Source organism: Suncus etruscus, chromosome 5, assembly GCF_024139225.1.
Source record: "Suncus etruscus isolate mSunEtr1 chromosome 5, mSunEtr1.pri.cur, whole genome shotgun sequence".
NCBI classification, from domain to species: domain Eukaryota; kingdom Metazoa; phylum Chordata; class Mammalia; order Eulipotyphla; family Soricidae; genus Suncus; species Suncus etruscus.
This window is the reverse complement of record NC_064852.1, coordinates 39,882,185-39,905,523: the sequence shown is the minus strand read 5'-3', so window position 1 is coordinate 39,905,523 and position 23,339 is coordinate 39,882,185. Positions and strand designations below refer to the sequence as shown.

General features: G+C 31.6%; 1 protein-coding gene across 1 annotated transcript in view; it reads right to left on the bottom strand.

The window, feature by feature from the left end:
• ARHGAP15 (Rho GTPase activating protein 15) overlaps nucleotides 1-23,339 on the bottom strand; it is a 723,932-nt gene that overhangs the window by 388,196 nt on the left and 312,397 nt on the right. Inside the window, exons 6-7 of the mRNA XM_049773571.1 lie at nucleotides 5,355-5,453; nucleotides 4,035-4,164 (exon numbers count right to left, since the gene is read on the bottom strand). Coding sequence (XP_049629528.1) covers nucleotides 4,035-4,164; nucleotides 5,355-5,453 — 229 coding nt within the window. The remainder of the gene's footprint in view (nucleotides 1-4,034; nucleotides 4,165-5,354; nucleotides 5,454-23,339) is intronic.

Sequence of the window (23,339 nt, the reverse complement as noted above, 5' to 3'; positions counted from 1 at the left end):
TAGAGGAAGACACTTCTCTTGCCTTGGAAACATATCAACATTGTCTTTGATTGACTCTCCACTTTCCATAACAACCCTCCCTGGAGAGCTGCTCTCCTATTCTCATTCCACGCTGGTGTCCTGAATTTCCCACAGTGTGTTGGCCCTTACAGTGCATTTCCTGGCTTCTTCTCTGCTAGACTTCACTGATATCTTAAACTATCTGATTAGTACTTAATAGTGTTGGCATGTTAGAATCATATTTTAAAAATAAAAATATATTTAAGAACTAAACTTTCTGGGTTCACTCATGGAGATCACACATTTTTCTCAATGTCCACTATTGAGAAAAACTGGACAATGAAATGACCACCTGTTAGCTGCTAATGATGTTCACATTCCTTAAAAAAAGTCATTTTGGCTTTATCTCTCTATAATCTTGGCGACAAAACTTATGGGAACATCAAGGACATAGGAAGTCAAAGGCAGCAAACTGACAATAAAGCTTGTGCTTAGACTACTAATAAGGAAGGAGATTCTGTGAATCTTTAATTTAATGTAATTGTTTAATCCCAAGAGGGTAACATAAAACTAAATCCATCTTTTAAAAACCTAAAATTTCACTAGGGAAATAACTATTGGTGGAACATATGTTTTGTATGTATGAGGTCACACACATTCTTTTTGGGAAAAGACACTACAAAAAGAAAAAACAAACTGCAGAATAAATATTTATATTTATCACAAATACATGTAGTAAAAATTGTTGTAAAATAGTTGTACTTTTATGTATGTCAGTTTATACCTAAGTTTGAGTGTTGTAGGACAGAGACACATAGTATATTTACTACTTTAAACATATTTAAAGCATCAATATAAACTCTGCAATCACTGTTTCATCATCATTATAACCATATCCTCTATTGCAAAGTAAAAAATTGGCCCCCAAACTTTGTAACTATAAATGTATACCAAAATAAAGAATTAGGCATCTTAAAAATTATAGATACCACATTAAAGATGGACTTTTCTTTTATTTAAAAATAAAATCAAATTTCAAAGAACTTTTAGCCTCAATGACTTTGCTAATAATTTTTGAGGCAGCAGTCACACATTTGGTCCTCAAGGATCATGAATAGTGGGGCTCAAGGGAGCTTAAGAGGTTGTAGGTTTTGAACTCATGTAAGTTGCATACAAGACACATACCCTAAATGCTATATACTATTGCTATGATCCCATGCTAAATATTTTAGGTCTGTGTCTATTTACTGATATCTGTGAACTTATTCTTATATATAATATTTCTCTTCAAGTCTGAGGATGATTGTACATTCATTCAAATATGATTTAATGGTTAAATATTCTAAACTTAAATTGCTAAGGTGAGAAAATATAACTGGTCACAGTTTAGGCTGAATAATTTCACTGTGCCTCAGTCACTTCATCTATAAAATGGGTTATTAACAGTATCTATATCATGGAATTAATGGGGATAATTATGTAATTCAATATAAAAATTAGCATTTACACAATGTCCATGAATAATAGGTATTGCATATCTGTTATTTATTATTTTAAGTTGCAAAGGTAAAATTAATCTTGAAGTCATTATTTGATTTGTAGTATTTTGAAACAGAAATAGATTGAATTTAAGGTATCTTTGCTTTTAGTCAGGACTGAAGTTGAGGTCAAAGTAACAAGTCATTATTTTATTTTATTCAAAAAGAAGCTGGTATTTTACTTATGAGAATTTTTTTTAGTAAAGGTGGGGACTGGTCAATGGTAGGAAGTTTGCCAGAAAGAACTGGAGAGTGCATTAGGATAGAGAAGGGATCATTATGACAATAATAATTGAGATAAAAACTGGGTGCTGAAAGGAGGTAAAGTAATATTCATGATTGTTATTCAACAATTATATTTCAAACCAGTGTTTAAATGGAAAAGAAGAGAGAAACAGAGAGAGAAAGAGAGAGAAGAAAAATATCTGTTATTGAAGAAGGCAAGGCTGAATACAGGGGTTGATGAAGTATAAGAAAACTGGGGATAAGTGGTGACAAGGGAATGCACACTGGTAAAGAGATAGAAGTTGGGCATTATATAACTGAACCTCAATCATGAACAACTTTGTAACTATCTCATGGTTATTAAAAGGAGATTAAAATAAGAATTATTTTTCTAGCTCTCTTTATATTATTCTAAAATATTGTAAGTCATCTTTCTAAAAAACATTCACAAAAACACAATCTAGTTTATCCTTAGTTTGAGGCATTTCAGAAACTTGGTAAGACTCCTCTAAATCAATCATTATATTTGAGGTTTCAGATCTACTAATCATTGCCACAAATATCCTATTCACTATGAAATGTTTACATAATTATTTCAATGTATTTATAAGTCAATTCTAATTTAATAATCTTACCGTATGTTTCATTTCACAATAAAGTAAAGGGGATGATAATATTCAGGAAATAAAGGAAATGTTCAAATGAGATAATTCCAAACACCATCATATGAAAATATTAAAAAACTTTTAAAGAGTTTTTCTTTGTTTTATTGGATCATATTATGTTTGTGCCTAGGGTTTATTCGTGCTCGGGGATCAATTCTGGTTGGGCTAGTTGGGGCCAGTTGAGCCATGCAAGGCCAGTGCCTACCTCTCAGAACCAGGGAAAAATACTTTTAAATTACATTGCTAATTCTGTAAATAATTGAATAGCAAAGCTATTCAGCAAAGCCATGATCAGTATTGATAATTTTAAACTCCAACTTAGCATAAATGTGCTAAGTATGTATCAAGCAGTTGTTGAAATTATGGTGTTTTTATTTGAATATGACCTAATTAAAGGGTGCTTCTACTCTAAGATATGCTGTTTATAGATTTCTTAGCTAATAATAACTCACCCTTTGAAGACTTACTAGCAATATATAGAGTTCATCTTTTTACCAGAAGTTTATATCTCTACAATTTTCTTTATATATATTTATACATATAAAGAGAGTTATCTAGCATAGCATATCTCATATAGCCACAATGATATTCCATGGGACTAATGGTAAAAATTGCATAAATTGGTGTCCACAGCAGAAAATTAGAGGCAACTTACAGTCAGGTATGTGTGGGGATAAGGGCAAAGGAAGAAAATAAGGTTAAAGAGGCCTAAAGTTAGAAAAAGATTGGGAAACAGTGATGACAAATGTTTATATATGTGTACATTGATATTCTCTTAGCAGCCTTACTTAACCTGCTGAGTTCTCACTAAATTTCTAAACCTAGTGTTTACTACACTTTACATATTTGGTCATATAAAAATAAAATTAAAATGGTGGTTCAAAAAATCAGGAGTAACATGAATATGACTGGGGTGGAGAATACTGTAATCTTGTCACATCGATAATATTTTTCTATGTTTACACAGATATTTACTTGCTCTTTTCAAGAGCTTGAAACTCGAGCCAAGTACATGAGAAGTGTATAATATTTAGGTAATGTCAGATCATTATATAGTTGTAAAACTGGTTTTTTTAAAAATATTTATTTTAATAATTAGAATATCTATTATGTTAGAACTGTATTTGACCATAGAGATTATCTTCTTTGCACACTACCTTTCTAAATAGTTCTGTTTTGAAACTGTGGTGAGTAGTGAAGTTGTGGAGAGCTTATTGGTTTAAATTAGGCCAATGATGGTGAACACTCATATATCTTACATTGTTTGAAAATAAACTAGCATATTAAGATTTGGAGATGCTTGACATTTTCCACTTTCAAAAATCTATCACCAATCTGAGCACTATGGCTATTACTCAGAGATTGAAAGGTTTGTTCTAAGCAGAAACTATGACCTTGGAACAATTATTTTCTCAAAAGGCATTACCAACAATGACGTGAGCAAAGCTCCAGATTGCCCTTTAGTGCTTTAATTCTAGGCCAGGAAATAGCTAGGAATCTTCCATGAGTAGTATGAGGTTGGTTCAAATCTCATTTATATGCATTTATATTTCATAAGCATGCATTTAGACGGAGTTATAAAGATCAAGTAAAAACAAATACTTACTTAAAGATTTTCTGTGCTCTGGTTTCTGTTCTTTTGTAGCACTATCATAATGACTTAGTAATTCAGTGCTAGAGGATCTCTGGATTTTGAATAATCTCAGGTTTCTTGACAGGTTACTTGGATCCTTTGACTGAAATTAAAAAAGAATAATATTGAATACTTTTACAAGAAAGAGAGAATTCAACAGTTTTTTGTGATCTATTTTGAAGTTAAATTTAAAGGAAAGATGGTAAAGGTACTTATTTTGAGATAGGACATCTATGAAAACTGTATATTCAAATTTAATAGAAACTATGTATATACATATATATGGTGGTACTGTGCATTATCATAGTAATTTTATATATGTTAGAATAATTAAGCTTGATAGTAGTACTATGCTGTGGATATTATTGTTACTCTCAATGTTCTCTCTATTTAGATAAAGAAACTCTTGCCAAAAGAGAGACATAATTTGCCTAAGACAACACAGCTAGTAGGATTAGAGTCAGGATTCAAAGTTAAGCAGTCTAGTTCAAGTCATCAACCTTCATAGTTATAGCCATGTGTTCATGTGTGTATGTGTGTCTGTCTATGTACTAAAAGATAAGTGTAAAATAAAATGTTTAAATGTATGTGTCTGAATAAGAGTTTTACAGTGAAGATGAGGAAGGGTTAATTTATATCACTTTCTTATTTTTAAGTTAAAACCCAAAAATCATATAAAAGGGATTATACCATTTGATAACAGTAAAAGCATAGAGAAATAACCTATTTGACTTACTTACTTTATAAGAAATAAGATTATTTTTTTTCTAGATTTTTCAAATATATTGTTATAAAATAAATACTTGATCTAAAGTTAGTAGTTAAAAAAAGCATTTGACATGTGAGATTTAGGGTAACTTTATAAAGTTATAAATACAAGATTTTATTAAAACACTCTAGTTGAAAGGACAATTAAACAGTATAAAAGATTACTTAGTGATGTAACAGCATAAGTTTAAATATATTGGTATTTTTGAAAGAAAAAGAAGTATCATAAAGTCTGCAAACCTGACAATGTGAAAATCTTGTAGTCATGAAATGTTTGTGCTATTTTAACCGTCTTCCTCAAGGAATGTTTATATTCTTTCATGGGAAATGATAGCAATTTTGAAAGAAAATCAAATGACATTTAATACCACAATTCCTATCTAATGAAAACTTTTGGTAAATTTTAACTAAGCTTAAAATCACTTAATACCTCTCAGTTCATAGGATCCTTTTATATGTGCATTTCATGCCTACAGATTAATAATTAAATGAGTACTTTTTAAGTAATACATAACAAATACATACCAATCTGTCAATTGCATTTTTGATAGCATGAAACCAATCAGATATGATAAAGTCAATATCAGACTGTAGAAGAAACTCATTTCCTGATATTGTTGTGATCTGAGGGAAAAAGAGGTAAGAATATTTTATGAAATATATTGATATAATATATAATCATAGTTTTTTAAAAACACTTTTGGAAAAACACTTTAATATACTAAAACATTTTCTTGCATTCTAGTTATTGTCTTTCTGGGAACTGAACAACTATGATGGTTTTGAACTGCTCTCTGTAAACTGTTTTTTCATGTCATAACAAATAGATTATTGTTTTAATAATAGAATGATTAACTCTGAGTAGAGCTAAAGCTGAATTATTCCAGTTAAAGGAGAAGCAAGTCAGGAAGTTCAGAATAATGCAGACAGTACCCACTTAAATCAAAATCTCAGAAAAATGCTTGCAGCTGTGTCAGAATTCATTCTGCACTTTTGGCTCTTTCCTGTTTGTCTTTTTCAAATCTAATAGTTTCTCTATATTTGATTTCGTTTACGTAGGATTTTTAAACAGATTATTTACTAAGGAGACTTAGTGAGACTTTTTTAAAAGGTCATTCAAGTAAAAATATTTGAAGTTCCCTATTTTTCTAACATAAGATCTATAAGGAAAGTTATAAAGGATTGATTTCTCTAACAAAGGGACTAATTAGAATGAAAGTTTATTTATATATCTGAACCTCACATGGAGAGCACTTATCAAAAGAACATTCCTGGTCCAGATTCTCAGGGCTGTTAAGTAAGCAGTTGGCAACATTTAACATCTACATGCATGCTTTTTATTACTGTGAATCTTTTTCTCCTCAGAATTGTCAGATAAGTATGTGACCCTAAAGAAACAGAATGATGCTCTTTAATTCACATATAAGAGCTACTTAGACAAGAATTTGATTTACAGTGGGTGGGGACACACACTTTATACTAGGCTATCTATCAATACTATGAAGATGTTCTTTTTGTATTATAGACTTTTTATTTCAACAAAAAAATGAACATTTCCACACTACAGTCACACATCAAGTAATATTTAAAAGCTTTGGAGGCATGACATTTCAAATATTTAATCAGAAGCTAGTCACCTCTTTGCAGTTTTATTTAGTCTAAAAAGAAGGGATTCTGAAATGTGAACAGGTTTAAAATTACAAAACAGTCTTTAGGTTGTCTCTATAATCCCATCATTAAAACAACAATTGGTGTTTTAAGCAAATCTTTTAGAAAATTACAATGTTTTTTTAAATCAACATTACTGACAATAACTTGGAAATTGTAAAGAAATTGGGGAATTGCACAGATATTTATATTCATTTGCCATTTATAGTTAGAAAATAATATCCAGAGATATAATGCTGCTCAATTGTACAACTATACTACTCTGAAATAAGAAGTATTGTAGCTTTTAAATTGTATGAAGTAGTCAAGGTATAGAAAATTATAACAAGAAAAAATTAAAAAAAATAATTACCCATACTAGAATTTTACTGATTATCAGACACAATCACTTATTTTAAAAAGAAAGATTGGGATGACTCAAGATTGTACTGCTTATATTTCCAGTAGAAGACAAGACAGAGAGTTGATTTTTTCTAATTATCTGGAAACCCTTGCAATGTTCTTAAGTTACATAAAGTTTAAATATTTACTTCATAAAGTGTTGCAACAGAAATAATAATATAAAACTCAAGGTTATTTCTAACTCACCCAAATTAGTAATATTCTTGACCTCTACATTTATTCTAACCTACATTTAAGTATTTTGATTATGATTGTATTATATAATGCCACAGCTTGTGAAAATACACAAAGAAAAATGAATTAATTCAAACAAAATATTAATGTAAATTTTAGCTATTATAAACAATTATTAAACTTATAAAAAGAAACAGCATTTTAAAATATAAGAAATGAACATAATTAGACTTATTGTATTCTGAGGATTTTTAAAACAGTCAACATAGAATACTTTTCAGGCTAGTACATTCAAACAGTGATAAAGTGCAAGTACTTCAGCATTATTTTTACTTTTTTGGTGCAAGCTCTGCAATGTAAAGGTGATATTTAACTTTTAATGCTACCAAAAGCAAAACATAAATTTTTTTAATCTAAAATATGACATTTATCATAAATAATCAGTGACTTATGAATTCATGTTGAGAGGCTGGATCAAGAGAACTGTAAGAATGCAATTCATTCAAAACATACTGAGATACAGTTCATATCCTTTCCTCTGTCTTCCCACTAATCTTTTGAGTTAGGAGGCAGTCTGGAGAAGTCTGCTACTGCTCTCTACAGTTTAAATGCATCCATTTCTTAATTACAGTCAGTAATTGACTTTATTCTGCTCCATTCCAGTCACTCACAGAAAGCGGTTTCAGAATCTGACTGGCAAAGCCCATTTAATTTTGGTTTCTCAATCCATTTGTTTCTATGACCTCTTTAGGTCGTCTGATAAATAATTTGCTGAATTAGATGCATACTCTGAACAACAAAAATCTCAACACTTGGTAAAAATATATATCATTCGGAAAAAAGTGAGTTTTGATCAAAACTTTTGATTGAACAACATTATGGCAATCTAAAGGAACACAGAAATAATAAAAGACAAATAGCTGGACACAATTAGCATTATTTATTATTTCTTAATATAGTCTTTCATTTTTCCTGTTGACTACATTTATATTTTTAATAATTTTAATGGAATCACTGTGAGATAGTTGCAGTTTTATTCATGATCGAGTTTCAGTCATACAATGTCCAACACACTGCGTCAGTGCACATTTTCTGCCACCAATTTCCCCAGTTTCTATCCTGCTCTCTCCCTGCCTGCATTTGTGGCAGATATATTTCCTCTCTCTTCCTTTTTTAGACACTATTGTTTGTAATATTAATATTGAAGGTTTAACATGCATATTACTCTATAACCTTTCAGCATCCAATTCTTGTTCAGAGTCATCAATTCCAACCATCATTGTCATAGTGGACCTTCTCTTACCTAATTGTATTTTCGCCACTATTTATGGCAAACGTCCTGCCATAGGCTGGTCCTTGTGCCCTTCAACTTTCTTGTCTTAGGATATTATTATCATACTATCACTATCTTTTTTTCCATATTTCACAAATGAGTGTAATCATTCAATGTATATCCCTTCGCTTTTCACTCATTTTGCTCAGTGTAATACTCTCCATAACCATCCACATTTAAGAAAATTTCATAACTTCATTTTATTCTATAGCTGCATAGTATTCCATTATGTAAATGCACAATGTTTTCTTTATTGACTCATCTGTTTTCGGTCACTTGGGTTGTTTTCATGTTCTGGCTATCGTGAATAGTGCTGCAATGAAGTTGAGAATACAGAGGAACTTTCCGCAGTTTGCTTTAAGGCCCCTATGTTATATTCCTAGGTAGAGTATTGCTGTGTCATTTTGGAGTTCAGTTTTCAGTGTATTTCAGGAATGTCCATATTATTTTTGAAAAATCTCGACCAGTAGACATTTCTATCAGCAGTGAATGAGAGTCTATTTCTTCCCACATCAATGCCAGGACTGTTTTTTTTTTTTTTTAATGTGTGCCAGTCATTGAAAATACCTTGCAATAAACTTAAAGAGATTAAATAACTATGCAAAGAAACCTACTAAACTCTGCAACAAAAATTAAGAGGGCACAAGAAAATGAGAATACAAACACTGCTCATGAATTGGGAGGATTAATATAATTAAAATTGCAATGTTACTAAAACACTGTACACCATAAATTAAATCGCTATACAGATTCTCATGACATTTTTTCAAAAAAATAGATGGAACTCTCCTAAAATGTATATGGAATATTCATGAATCCATAAATAACTAGGGAAATTCTTGGGGAAAAGAAGATGAGAGGCCTCACTTTACTCAACTTTATATGGAGCCGTAGTCATTAAAACAGCATGGTATTAGAATAAAGACAGAATCTCAGATCAATGGAATAGATTTAAATATTCTGAGAGAGAAACAGGTATATGATCAATTAATCTTTGATAAACGGGCAAGAAATATGAAACAACCTCTTCAACAAGTTTTGTTACGAAAATTGACCAGCTACATGCAAAAAGTGAACTAAGATTTTTATTTAATGTGCTCAAAATTCAAATAAATATGGATTAAAGACTTTAATAAAAGACCCAAAACCATAGATACATATAGAAAAATATAGAAATAATTCTATAACGTTGAAGCTAAAGGTATCTTCAAAAATAAAATAGCACTGACCAAGCAACTGGAAGCAAAGATAATCAAATAGTTCTAAAATTATCTAAAAAGCTGCATCTCAAAGGATATAATAAACCAGAATACAAAGACTGCCACAGCATGGGAGAAACTATTCACCCAATACCCATTTGGTGGGCTTAATATCTAGTGTGTATAAGGCACTGTTAGAGCTTAACAAGCAAAGAAAACACAACCCAATAAAAATGTAGAGAAGAGAAATTTTATCAAAGAAATACGGATGTCTCAGAGCCGGAGAGATAGCATGGAAGTAGGGCATTTGCTCTGCATGCAGAAGGACGGCCGGTTGAATCCTGGCATCCCATATGGTCCCCTGAGCCTGCCAGGAGCGATTTCTGAGCATAGAGCCAGGAGTAACCCCTGAGTAATGCCGAGTGTGACCCCCCCCCCCAAAAAAAAAGAAATACCGATGTCCAAAAAAGTTAATGAAAAAATGCTCCACATTATTAATCATCAGAGAGATGCAAATCAAAACAACAATATAATCTTTCTATATTGTGTTTTTCCCAGATGACAGATGCTGGGATGAGGTGGAAGAAAGAGAAGTTAAAGAAAATATGATGGGTTTAAGCAAGAACTACTTTGAATAAAATAGTTCATTTTGTTGAAAAGACTATTTGAAACAAAGGTTTCCTGAATATTTGAAATATTTCTTTTCTCCACTATTTTTGAAGAGCTGTTCTCTATCACAAAAGCAATAATCTTGAGTTGATAGCACAGTGGTAGGGTTGCCTTGCACGCGGCTGACCAGGACGGACACAGTTCAATCCCCCGGTGTCCCATATGGTCCCCTAAGCCAGGAGCAATCTCTGAGCACATAGCCAGGAGTAACCCTTGAGCATCACTGGGTGTGGCTCAAACAAACAAACAAAAACAAAACAAAACAAGACAAAAAAATGATCTCAAATTGACAATAATTGCTTCTTTTCTTTTTGGCCTTTTGGGCAATATCCAGTGGTGCTAGGAATAATTTCAGTCTCTGTGCTCAAGGATCACTCGTGGTTGTGCCTATAGTACGATGAGGAGTTGGGGTCAATCTTTGACCTCCTACATGCAGATCATGAAGTCACATCTCTTCAGCCATCTCTCTAGCCAGTAGTATATCTTCTAAATAAGTTCTCTAAACAAGTATATACAATATTTTTGACATGAAATAAAATTATCTTTGAATTCTTACTGGTAATAAATTGATGTTCATTGTCATTAGATAAGTTGATCCAATGAAAGATGTGATAAGATGCATCCCTTTATTTGTCTTGGTATTAATTCAACAATAATTTTTCTTTGGTCAAGGAATTATAAACTGGATTTACTCAGTTTGTGTGTGTGATAGTAGAATCATGTATTATCTAGCTTCACACTCCAATGATTTGATATGAAGAAATTTGTTTTTGAATATTATTTAAACTGAAATTTTGTTATGTCACCTAAAGATATCTTACAATATTTTTATTAGTGTTTATGTTTATATATGATCTAAACAGTAATATAACATAACCATATATAATACATAAACAAGCAGGGCTTATGACTTACACCTGGCTTTGTGCTCAGTAAACACTCTTTTTGTTTGGTATTGCTTTGGGGACTAGAAATAAATGGGGATAGAACCAGTGTAAGACACGTGAAAAGCAGGTGCAAAAGTTTGTAATAGCTCTTGAATCTGTAAATATTGTCATTTTCAGTATCATTAGATAATAGTATACTTGGTGTTTAGTGCCTTCTGGATAGGTTTTAATTTAAGTTAGCAATTTATATGTAGATTCATCTTAAAACTCTGAAAGGTTTTTTTTACTTTGGTTTACCAGAATATTAAAAAAAACTTTTTAAAGTTGGCATATTTTGTTTCTAGTTACTGATTTATTGTGGAGAATTAAAAAAAATAAAGGTAATTAAAATAATATTAAAAAATCATAGCTCTGCATATTAAACACTGTAAATATTTTTATTTAGTTATTTCTGGTCTTTGATAAATAAGAACCAAATAATTATGAGAATGATCAATGAATAACTATATTATACAGAAATATTTTTCAGTGAAATATATTTAATTATGAAATATTATCAGCTACTTCTATTTTATCTAACCTCAAATGCATGCTGGGAAGTTATCAAAATTAAAATTGATGGAGTCGGAGAGATAGCATGGAGGTAAGGCATTTGCCTTTCATGCAGAATTTCATCGGTTCGAATCCCGGTGTCCCATATGGTCCCCCGTGCCTGCCAGGAGCAATTTCTGAGCATGGAGCCAGGAGTAACCCCTGAACACTGCCAGGTGTGACCCAAAACCACACACACACACACACACACACACACACACAAAAATTAAAAGTGATAATGAGTGACATATTCTTCCCACTTTTATAGTTGTGCCCTTAAAATTGTAGAATAAGTTTGATAAATAATTCTTTGTTCAAGAGACTAAAAAGGAGACAAAGCCTTCCTCTAATCACCACAGGAACTAACTAAGCATTCAGGAAGTGCAGCACACATTGCTAAAGTAAGAGAAACTCTTCCCTCATATACAAGAGCTCACAATATGTTTAGATAAATAGAACATATGCATATAAAAATAAATAACAATAGAAAACGACATACTAAGTTCCAATGTGAGTGGCACAGACAACTTTCATGTCAAAATTTCAGAGAGCAAGTAATTACTGCAGAAACATTTACATTATGGAATTATGCATAAATTGTTGGTCATAGTACGTTATTTTTTTAAAGTTGATTGTATTGGGACTTTAGTATACTAAGAATATAAACACTACCACTTCATATGCAAAGTGATATCAGCTTTAATGATCTCAAAGCACATAATAAACATTTGTCAGAGGCAGCTTTTCTCCACTATCATAAAGTAATTTTGCAAATGAAGAAAATGAAGTAAATGAGGAAAATGAGAATGCCTTTCTATCAAATTGGCATCATTTTAAATGACAAAATTAAGAGATTACGAAGATCTTAATTTATAGTTCACTAGTCTCTAGCAACATCATTCTGTGCATACATAGAGAAGACCATGTTGATTTGATTTCACTAGGACATTTGGAATATACTCCTTAGACAAAAGTTGCTTGTTCCTTTAGTATTATACTAAAGTTAGAAAATATTTTGTTTACATATAGGTAATGTTGATTTACAACACTGTATAGCTTAGGAGTATTTGTTCATACACTAACAAATACGTATTACCACAACACATGAACTAACATCCCTCCATAATAATTATTGAACTCCATTTATATGGTCATCTTATTTTCCTTACTGTTTTTCCTTCTGATAACTTTAGTTCTGTTGTTATTTATCCCTTTGTGTTTTAATGTCTAACAATTTGGTACTGTAAGAATTTGATTATGTTTGGCTTGTCCTCCTGTTTTGCTTCTTACATACACAAATATTTATTACAATAGGAGTGTTTTCAAAGATCATCAAGTTTCCTTACTAGATGTTTTCTTCTTCCTCAGAAGTTAGTATTATCCTACTTTCAAAAAACTAATCAAAACAGAATTTGGGCATTATAAACTCCTCGAGGCTCCAAGTATAAATTAATATATTGAATTAGGTTTTACATTTTCTTATAATCAATTTGTGACTAACAGCATATTTAAGAAAACTGAAATGTAAATAGAAAATGCTTATTAAAATATGCCAAGTATCCGAAGACTTAAAAATATTAAGTGGTATGACTATATTGATTATACAAACATGACTTACCCATTTAAGAAAAATAAAATTTGTTTACCATTATATATGGAGACACTTTAGATTTCATGATGAAATAATTTTATTATAATTAAATTAGCTGGACAAAGGATTATGTCAAAATATAGTAAATTTTAAATAAATCTGAAGTATTTTGTGATATTAATTTTGTCCATATATTTATTTACAGTAACAGCATAAGATATAACTATATGTTTTAGCGACATCATAATAGAAGATCAAAACCTGAAATCAAAGCAATAGTTACTTTAAAAATCCACTCAAATTTAAATATTTTCCCATTTTGCATCAGACTTCACATTTGATAAAGCTTATCGTGAACATTGTCGTGATCTTTGTATAGTTAAATTTCTTGGCCTCTAAGTTTTTTATATCCCACAGAGAAAGTACATCATCATACTACATGTCTATCTCAAATTAAAATCTTGTTTGATTAACTCCTAAGGTTTTTCTTAACATGCTGAGAAAGTTAACATAATGTAGGCTAAAATACAAGTTAAAAGAAAAGATCTTCAATTTTTCTTTCCAAAATATTACTTGTTAAAACATTTTTTTGTGAGAAAGTATTTGTCTTATGTTCCCAATGTTGCTAGATGTTAAGTAAATATATGCTGATTATTAAAAAAAAGTTGCATTGGCAACACTCAGATTAAAATGCATTTGTAGCCCCATCTGTCATGAAAGTTTTGAAAAGTTTGTTTACTTTGGAAAGAAGCCTTATCCAGTGTTACCCTAGCAAACAATGATAGCAGTCTTCAGAAGTTGTACAAGCAACAAGCCACTAGGGATCCATTTTTGTTTTAATTGGCACACACAAACACTTTTCTGGTCTGTCAAGAAGATCAAGATAATATGCATGGAGGGTGTTATATTCTCAGCTTTAGGGAGCAGTAAAGCTCCCTTTATTTAAGTAATTTAAATGATAGACTGCAAAAACTTTGCGAGTCAGAAAAATGCTTTATACTTTCTTTGGGAATATTTGTTTTAAGCAACAGAAAATGTTCTACACATCTAAAGATGTTGAACCTTATGTTATAATTACCTTGTTTCTTCTGGTTCTTTGAAATGTTTTAAAATCTACATTCAAGTAAATAAGTCTGCCTGCCACTGGATCCTACATTTTCATACACCCTCCCTTTGTTAACAAATGTGCGTTCATTAGTTTCCAGATGTTTATTGGATGTGTTCTCAATGTATCTGGGGTTGATTGATTTGTATGTACATTTCTTATAACCTTCAGTGGTTTTATCATATCAAAATAACCTGCTTATGTAAGCTATTTTCTATTTATTGAAAATAAGTAAATGTTGGGATATCTGTAGAACAGATAGACCTACGGCATATTAAGACCTAAGGTCTTAGTTCAATTTTTCAAGAAACAATACTTTTAATTGAAATTGAGCTGTATCCTTAAAACTTAAATAGATTTTATCATTTCAATATTTTTACAGGCATGTTCTGCATAATACATTAATTCTCTAGCTAATATCCCCACTTACATACCAGTTACCCACTATGCATTTATGTTTAATAAGAGTTATCCAAAACAGAAACACTCTTAAACAAACTAAAACGCATGTTCATTCTTTCACTGTAGAAAAATATTTTAAGTAGTCAGAAAAACAGTCTTCTCAATATTCATGAAAGAATACTATCCAAGTAATTAGTAGATAGTTTAGCAGTTTCCACAGTTTTGTAGTCAGCTATACCAAAACTTTTGCCTGTGGTGCTCATATGAAAAGCGGAGGGAAAAAAAGTGACTAATCAAAGCAGTTGGTGTACAAAAATATCAGCTTAGTCTCTCATTGCTGTCAATGCTAATTTTTAAAAGTACTAGTCATCTCTAGATAAATCATTCTAGGATTCCTGTCCCACTGATCCTTATGTTTCACCTAGTCACTGCCAATCACAGATCAACTTCTTCTTTTTTTTTGTTTTTTTTTTTTTGTTTGTTTTTTTGGGGGGCCACACCCATTTGATGCCCAGGGGTTACTCCTGGCTAAGCGCTCAGAAATTGCCCCTGGCTTGAGGGGACCATTTGGGACGCCCGGGGATCGAACCGTGGTCCCTCCTTGGCTAGCGCTTGCAAGGCAGACACCTTACCTTTAGCGCCACCTCTCCAGCCTCACAGATCAACTTCTAATCTTAACTAGGTCACTGTATAAAATTTTTCATCGACTCCTGTGTTGTTTGGGAATCTACTGTTTCTCCTATTTTCAGATTAGAATGATTTTCTCTAATGGTCATAGTCAATGAAAATTTAAAACAATCAACCAATGCAAAATATAACATAATGGGTCCCTTACACTTAGATATAGCAATTTGCTGTAATTCTCAAATTTTGGGGATATGGATAAACAATATGTGTTTTATATTTTAATGAGAATATGTACTTTATAAATTTAATACAATTAGTTATTAATAATATAATCTTATATAATTTTCAAATGTCTTTGATTTCCACACTACCTTAATTATATTTTCACTTCTACGTAATACCCATAAATATATCAGCAAAAGTTTCTGATATTTCAATTAGATAATCACATTCATCTCCTTGGGATTATTCTGAGATTTCCAACACTATTAAACTGAAATGAAAACTCTTAAGTCTGATATAACTGATTCCATATAACAATTTTTATTTGTACAGCTCCCACTCTATATTTTGTTCAATATCTCTGTGACCTAATAATCTATGTATCTAGCTATCTTTTTCTGTAGCTCAATACACTCATACAATTCTGCATATTTTATTCCACAGCATCCTAATATCCTCAGGTCTTTTGTGTGTGTGTTTGTGTGTGTGTGTGTGTGTGTGCAGGATGTTTCCACTGAGAAATATTTTTATTTCTTTTATACATTCACATCAACTTAAATGCATTTTTAAAAATAATTTTAGAAAAATATCTCTGTTCTGTTCCCTTTATCATATAATTTATTGGACTATATTGCAGTAATCATTTGACCTCTCTGTTCCTCCTGGTATGCTATAATTACCCTCAGTCTAAGGTCAGCTGTCTCCTGAATGTTTGGATGCACAGATCATACCTAAGGAACTATAAATAAATAGTAAGCATAAAATGTTATTTACTTTACATATTTCAATAAATGCATTATGTTTTGTTGTTTTAATGCCATAATATAGTTAACTCAAATTCCATTGCAATATGTGATGATTTTGGAACCAACCCATTCTTTTGATCATCATATATGAGTTCATTGACATCTATTGATAATAATCAGTGCATATAGGTAATCCATTTTCTGTATTAGCAAGGCAGTTTGAAATAAAATTTTTGACCAGTCAACAAATTCTAGACTTCATACAATAGGATTAAATGTGGAGAGGTTAGAAAATATTAATTCATATCTACTAATAATAATTTTTGACAGAACAAAATGCTTCATAATCGTATATTCCAAGCAATCATGGGTTTTGCAGAATAATCTACACTAAATCATTCAAAATATCACATTACATATGAACCTTTTAAGCTGAGAACTGACAAGGTAGGCAAGTAGTCACAAATTAAAGTTCTTTTTTCTTTCTTGGCTGTATCCAGAATTGCTTGGTTGTATTCCTGACTTTGCACTCAGGGATAACTCCTGGTGAGAATTGAGGGACCACATGGAGTGTTAGAGATTGAATTTGTGTCTGTGCTGATCAAGGCAAGCATTTTACTCACTGTAAAGTTTTCAAGAATTAATCTTTAGAATGACCATCCTTAAATATTTTCAGTAATGAAAGTTCTCTTTGCTGTTCTACAAACTTGGTAACTAATAATTTCACTAAAATACCACTAACATTATTAATCAAGCAAACGTGGGAGGATAGGTGGCAGTAATTAAATTAACAATAATTTTATTTAGAAATATTAGCTAAAGAAAGTACAGTAATAAACAGAAACAGGTACTAATGTAATTAGTCTTTTATTCATATACCCTCTACTAATAAATGCTGGAATTTCACTTTAATAAAAAACATTGCAATAACATCTCTAACTATTATAACATATTTGGCCATGATTATGGATGTTTATAAAACATTCAAGAATTGTTCCATGTCTACTTACATTAATGAGAACACCTGTTAAATTTAGTGCTGTACAGACTTGCATTATATTCAGGTTTTTGCATACTGTACATCACTTTTGAAAAGATGCTTATAGAAAAATATAGTTAAGAAAAAAAAAAACAGCAGCTTGAATGCCTTCCGGCTCAAAACAATCCAACTCCAGGTTTCAGTGAAAAATAGAAATCTGCTAAATTACAATACTGCCAGTTCAAGATGAATGTAGGTGTATTTTATTTTTTTTTACATTCAGAGAACAGAAGATACATACAAATATCTGTGCTTTAATCTTCAAGAAAATTTTAGCCAACTGAAACAGTTTTCATATCAGCATGCCAACCAGTGAGAGATACCGATGCTACTACAACATAGATTCTCCATAATCTTGGGAACATCCTCTCAAAGATGGTTTCATATCTCAGAAAGCTAGAACACTACACAGGTCTTTTGACTGAATGAGAAAAATTATGCACCTTGTTTTATTTACAATACATTGAAAGAGTCCTTTATAATAGAGTTCAAAGAGTGAAGGATCTGTGGACTTCCCCTAAATCAGCCACTTTTGGGCTGATGGTCATAGCATTATCCAGATACTACCAAATTCGAACAAGCACCATTATTATCTTCCAGCATCCAGTTAATCTGCCTTATTCATTACTAAGTAAAAAAACGTAAAAACATGTGTATGTTCCATTTTATTGTCATGTCTTACTGCCTCTACCAATGGGCAAAAAGCTTCTCTGTTTAAATATTTTCATCATTTGAAAGGGAACACTTGTACACATCTGAGGATTCACCGCCTCTATTATTATCATACTTAAGAGGTGCAATATGTACATCAAAATGCCTCGTTGGTGATATATTCTAAATATAAATGTGTATTTATTATTAAATAAGTGTTATTTGTAACTACTTTATCAGACATACATAAAGTGTTTGTCTCTGTGCTGTTCTAGTAAACAGATTAGCCAGGACATAGATAAACTATCCCAATGGGATCGATATCACTCCTACCTGGAAAGTGAGTGAAATGAGAATTGCCCTTAAAGAACATTTGTTTTTCTTCTCTGCTGTCTCACAATAATTTCTGTGCAGAATAAAAATCTTAGATGAAGATTTGAGATATCTTATTAGCTGAATATAAATTTCATAATTTAAGATGTAGTACCCACTACTTCTATTTAATTCTATATTGCAGTGCCCAATGGATCTCTCATTTTCCTAAGTTTTTACTAAGTTGATATTATAGTAAAATTTAAATCTTAGCTGCCAAATTAAAAAAATTATGCCTGACCAAGAAGAAGATAATTTAGATATTGTCCTCTATGATACAGCATCACAATGATTAAGTATAACACACTAAGCATGCTTGTAATAGAAATTTTATGGGTGATGCAAATTTATCTCTTTACATGATTTATAAGCTGAAGTAAAGAAAATTAAATATTTTGGTGCCAATGAGAGGTAGTACAAAGGATAGGAAACTTGCACATTGCTGACCTGGATTCTATCTGCAGAACCCCATATATTTCCCAAAGCTCTACTAGAAGTGATCTCTGAATGCAGAGCCAACTGTAAGCCCTGAGAACTGCCAGGTATACTCCAAAATTAAAAAATAAAATTAAAATGTTAAAATTTCTAAAAGTTGCATCTATATATTGGTGAATAATTCCTATTTATTCAAAAGGATTTTAAATGTGAAAAAGTACATGGGATTTTTAAAGCAACTAATTAGTACAATTTAATACAAGTTCTATTCTTATATTAACATATAAGATTTTAAAAAGTCACTGCAACTGTAGAACATTACATAACATTGACAAATATCCAATATATGATATATAACATATATGCAACATTAAATGACAATGACATATAACCATTACTTGAGGAATAGGCTACCCAAAGTTATGTAGAGGTTTCTGATATGTTAAATGTCTACAATGCAATTTTATCATTTCATGATTCATCAAAGTCAATTTCTATTAAAATAGTATAATTTGTAAATAATATGCATATAAATTACATTATTAGTAATAAGATCAAATAATTTATTAAACTGTGACACTTTTATAAATAAATAACTATTAATTATACTGAGAAAATGGTGATCAACGTTTCTGTATATTGTGACAGAGATTATTTATTCTTTTTCTCATTTTTTTAATTCTATAAAGCACCATTGTATTTAAGCACCATGATTAGAAGCATTTTAGTCATAAACAGAACACACCCCTTCACCAGTGCAGCATTCCCACCACCAATGGTCCCACCCACCATTGCCTGTATTCAAGCCAGACATTCTACTTCTCTCACTCATTTGATTATTTATTCTTTTTAGAAAACACTGAGGACATTTCCAGCAATAAGCTGGAAATTTCTAAACTTTATGTATATAAAAATATCTAAATAAGTAAGTCTAAATCTAGGAACCGTAAAATAACACCAAAGAAGTTAAATATATTATAAAAGACTAACATGGAAAAGCAAAATTACATTTATCATGATTCAAGGTAGAATGTACTTATTTTTATGGTGCAACCAGTTTCTCGGGGTAGACTAGAGTGCTTAGTTTGCGAGTTGTTTTATAAGAACAGATGAAACCTAGTACAAGAGAAGAGGGAATTGTATAATATAGGCTACTCTGGATAGTATTCTAAATGATAACTCTAGAGAAAGGAAAGCATAGCTAAACACACAGAGCCTAATAGAGCACACAGCCTACTTTTCTCCTAAACATAACACTCGTTCTGTTTTTCTCCGCTTTCTCTTAACAAAGCACACATACTGTTTTCCTTCTAACCTGATTAGCTAAGACACCTTATAAATATCCCATCCCCAAGTAAAATAGAGGGTTGTTGGAGTTATTCCCCCGAAGTGGCTCATGGATGGCTTTTGAATCTGTAAGCTCTCCACTTGCCCGGGATCCGACATCACCAGTCTCATTTACAGAAAAAAAATATGCCATCTCTTGGGAACATTAAGAATGTGTAGAATATGGGGCCAGAACGGTTTCACAAGCGGTTGCACAAGCAGTAGGGTGTTTGCATTGCATGCGCTAACCTAGGACAGACTGCAGTTCCATCCCCCGAACCCCTAAGCCAGGAGGAACGGATGAGAGTCACCGGTGTGTCCCCAAAACCAACAAACCAATCAACCAACCAACCAAACAAACAAACAAAATCAAGAAGTAGACTATAAAGAAATAAAGCAAGGGGTCAGACAATTCCAAATGAAATAACTCTGAGATACTGTCGACTGAACCGTGTGGATTTGTACTCTGGAGTAGGTGTGTAATGAAGGATGGGAGAGGTGGAACATGGTCATAGCGGTCTTCCATTATTTTCCTTTTTCTTCCCTAAGGTTTTTCCTGATTTGTGGTGGTGTTTTTAGAATCCTTTTTTAACAGAGATTAAACAGCTTTATTTTCTACCTCTTGTTTTAGGTTATAGGCTTTTTAGATACTTGAGATTAAAATTCAGACCTTTAACTCACTTTATGTAGTTTAATATAACCTGGAACTCTAATGATTTGAAAATATACTCAATTCTCAGTCTCATGTCTCTGCTCAAATTTAGTTTTGAGGTGCATCTTGATTTCTTGTTAGTGTACTATCCCTGCTAAATTGATAGGAACTTTTTGTTAGCATCCTTTATAGAATCCTTACTGACTTCCTCTTCTTATACCCAACTCCATATGAAGTCACCTAAATTACTACAGGTAATCAAACAATATACCACCTTTCACTCAATTCAGGTGGTCATGTAAATATCCTAAGATATAACATCTTTGTCGTTATTAGTCATATCATTGATACAATGAGTATTCTTATTTTAGATTGGAGCACAAATTATAGTTCTGGAACACATTGTCATCAGGATTCTTAGTTCTTATTCTGTCAAGCAGATACATTTTTTAAATATTATTAGAATTAAAAATACCCAATACTTTTACTGAATATAATTTTGATCATTGTTTATTGGGTTGCTCTTGATTTTAAGAACATATACTCAATCTCTAAATAAATGACTTAGAACTATAAAAAAATGATATTCTTAGTTGCTTTCCTAAATAATAAGACTCACTGTGAACTATTGTCCTTTTTATCATTCTGTAGAAATCTAAAAAGCAGAACATAAAGTAGGACATTTTTCCATCAACTGAACTAGACTGGTGAAGGGGGGTGTTCTTTTTTATAACTGAAACCCAACTACAAACATGTTTGTAATCATGGTGCTTAAATAAAGATATCATTAATAAAAAAAAAATAAGAGCTAGACTCTGGCTTGTAATTTGCTACTCTTGATGAATGATTATTACATTGAACTCACTTCTGACTGGCTTTTATCCAGTTTTCCAAAACTGTTTGAGATTAATTCAATTAAGCTTATATGCTGCTTGCAAATTTATTTGTATTAAGAATGTTTATATTGAACTTAGAGAAGTACCTGCCCTAAAGGGAGCCTGGTAATGGCTTTTAAATTTTAATTTTATTGTTTCTGGTAAAAAAAATATCTCATATCATGAGTAGTACTTCTCCCTTGATCATTGTCACTTTCTCAGGCACACATGGCCTAGTCTCTTTATAATATTCCTCTATCTAGCTGCCTAACTCTCCATGTATCTATTCATCAATTTATCCCATATCCTTTATGTACATTAAATTCAATATGTAGTCTGTATATACATTACATCCCATGTATACATATATATCCATATATAATAGAAATAAAGTTTTTTCAAATAATATTTCCTATTACCAAATGTAATAATTTTACATTATATTCTGGCCTAACTTTTATTTGTTTTAAATTCTGGTCTCCAATCATAAAATTGACTTTATTACCAATAACATTTTGAATAAAGTTTTAAAATCACAGACCTAAGTATTAATGAAAGATGCAATCTTCAGAAAATCTCAAACTTTCTTACAAATCATTTAAAAATCTCAAATTCAACTCTCCAGTAAGATTCCAAACAAAAATACTTGTCATAAATTCTGATAATTAATCCTGGTGATCAATAGCCTTCTGCAGGGGATTGTGCTCTGATAAATCATTTCCTTGAAAATAATCATTTCTACTTGAAAATAGAATAAGGATGTGGTTCTTTGGAATTTGGCTTCAATCCTAACTTTTCTAAATATACCTTAAAGCAAAAGTTTCTTTATAGAAGAAAAAACAAAGACTTGGGGTAATGTTCTGTTTGGAATACATTTGCGATACCTCACTAGGATCTGAAGAAGGAAAAACCAAAGAAGTTAAAAGCCTGGCAAACTATCAGAGGCAGAGATGGCAGCTATTTGTTTTTAAGTCCCCTGTATTGAAGCAATGAGTGCTCTACACATTGCATCCTACAGTTCAATGATACGAGGTCTGGGAGTAGTTATTAGCATGTGTCTGTGTGATGGGAGAGCAAAAGCTAAACATTTTAATAGTGTTATGGCCTCTCCTTCTGAAGTTCCCATTAATGCAAACACAGCACATGTGGTTTAAGTCCCAAGAGCCTTGTAGGACACAAATCACAGATGTGAAATAAACATTATCAGAGAATATGACTCCCTGGTCTTCTCCTTGCCATCAACAGATGCCCTTATACTTCCATGATGTCAGGCAGATACCTGATACTCTATCTTGAAAAATCACAGAAAGTTCTCAAGGAGCTGAAGATGGCAAGCTTTGCATGTAGACTCCAAGGACTTTAGATAAATTACAATGGAGACTTTGAGCGCATCAGTGCTTTGTTTTAAAGAAAGAATGCCATTATAACTAAACACTGTCTAACTCATTCTTCATGCTTAAATGTACCAAATACTTAGGTTCATGTAGTGTGCTCATATAATGTTGCCCAGATAATACTATGGCAGACGGTTGACTAAATGAAAC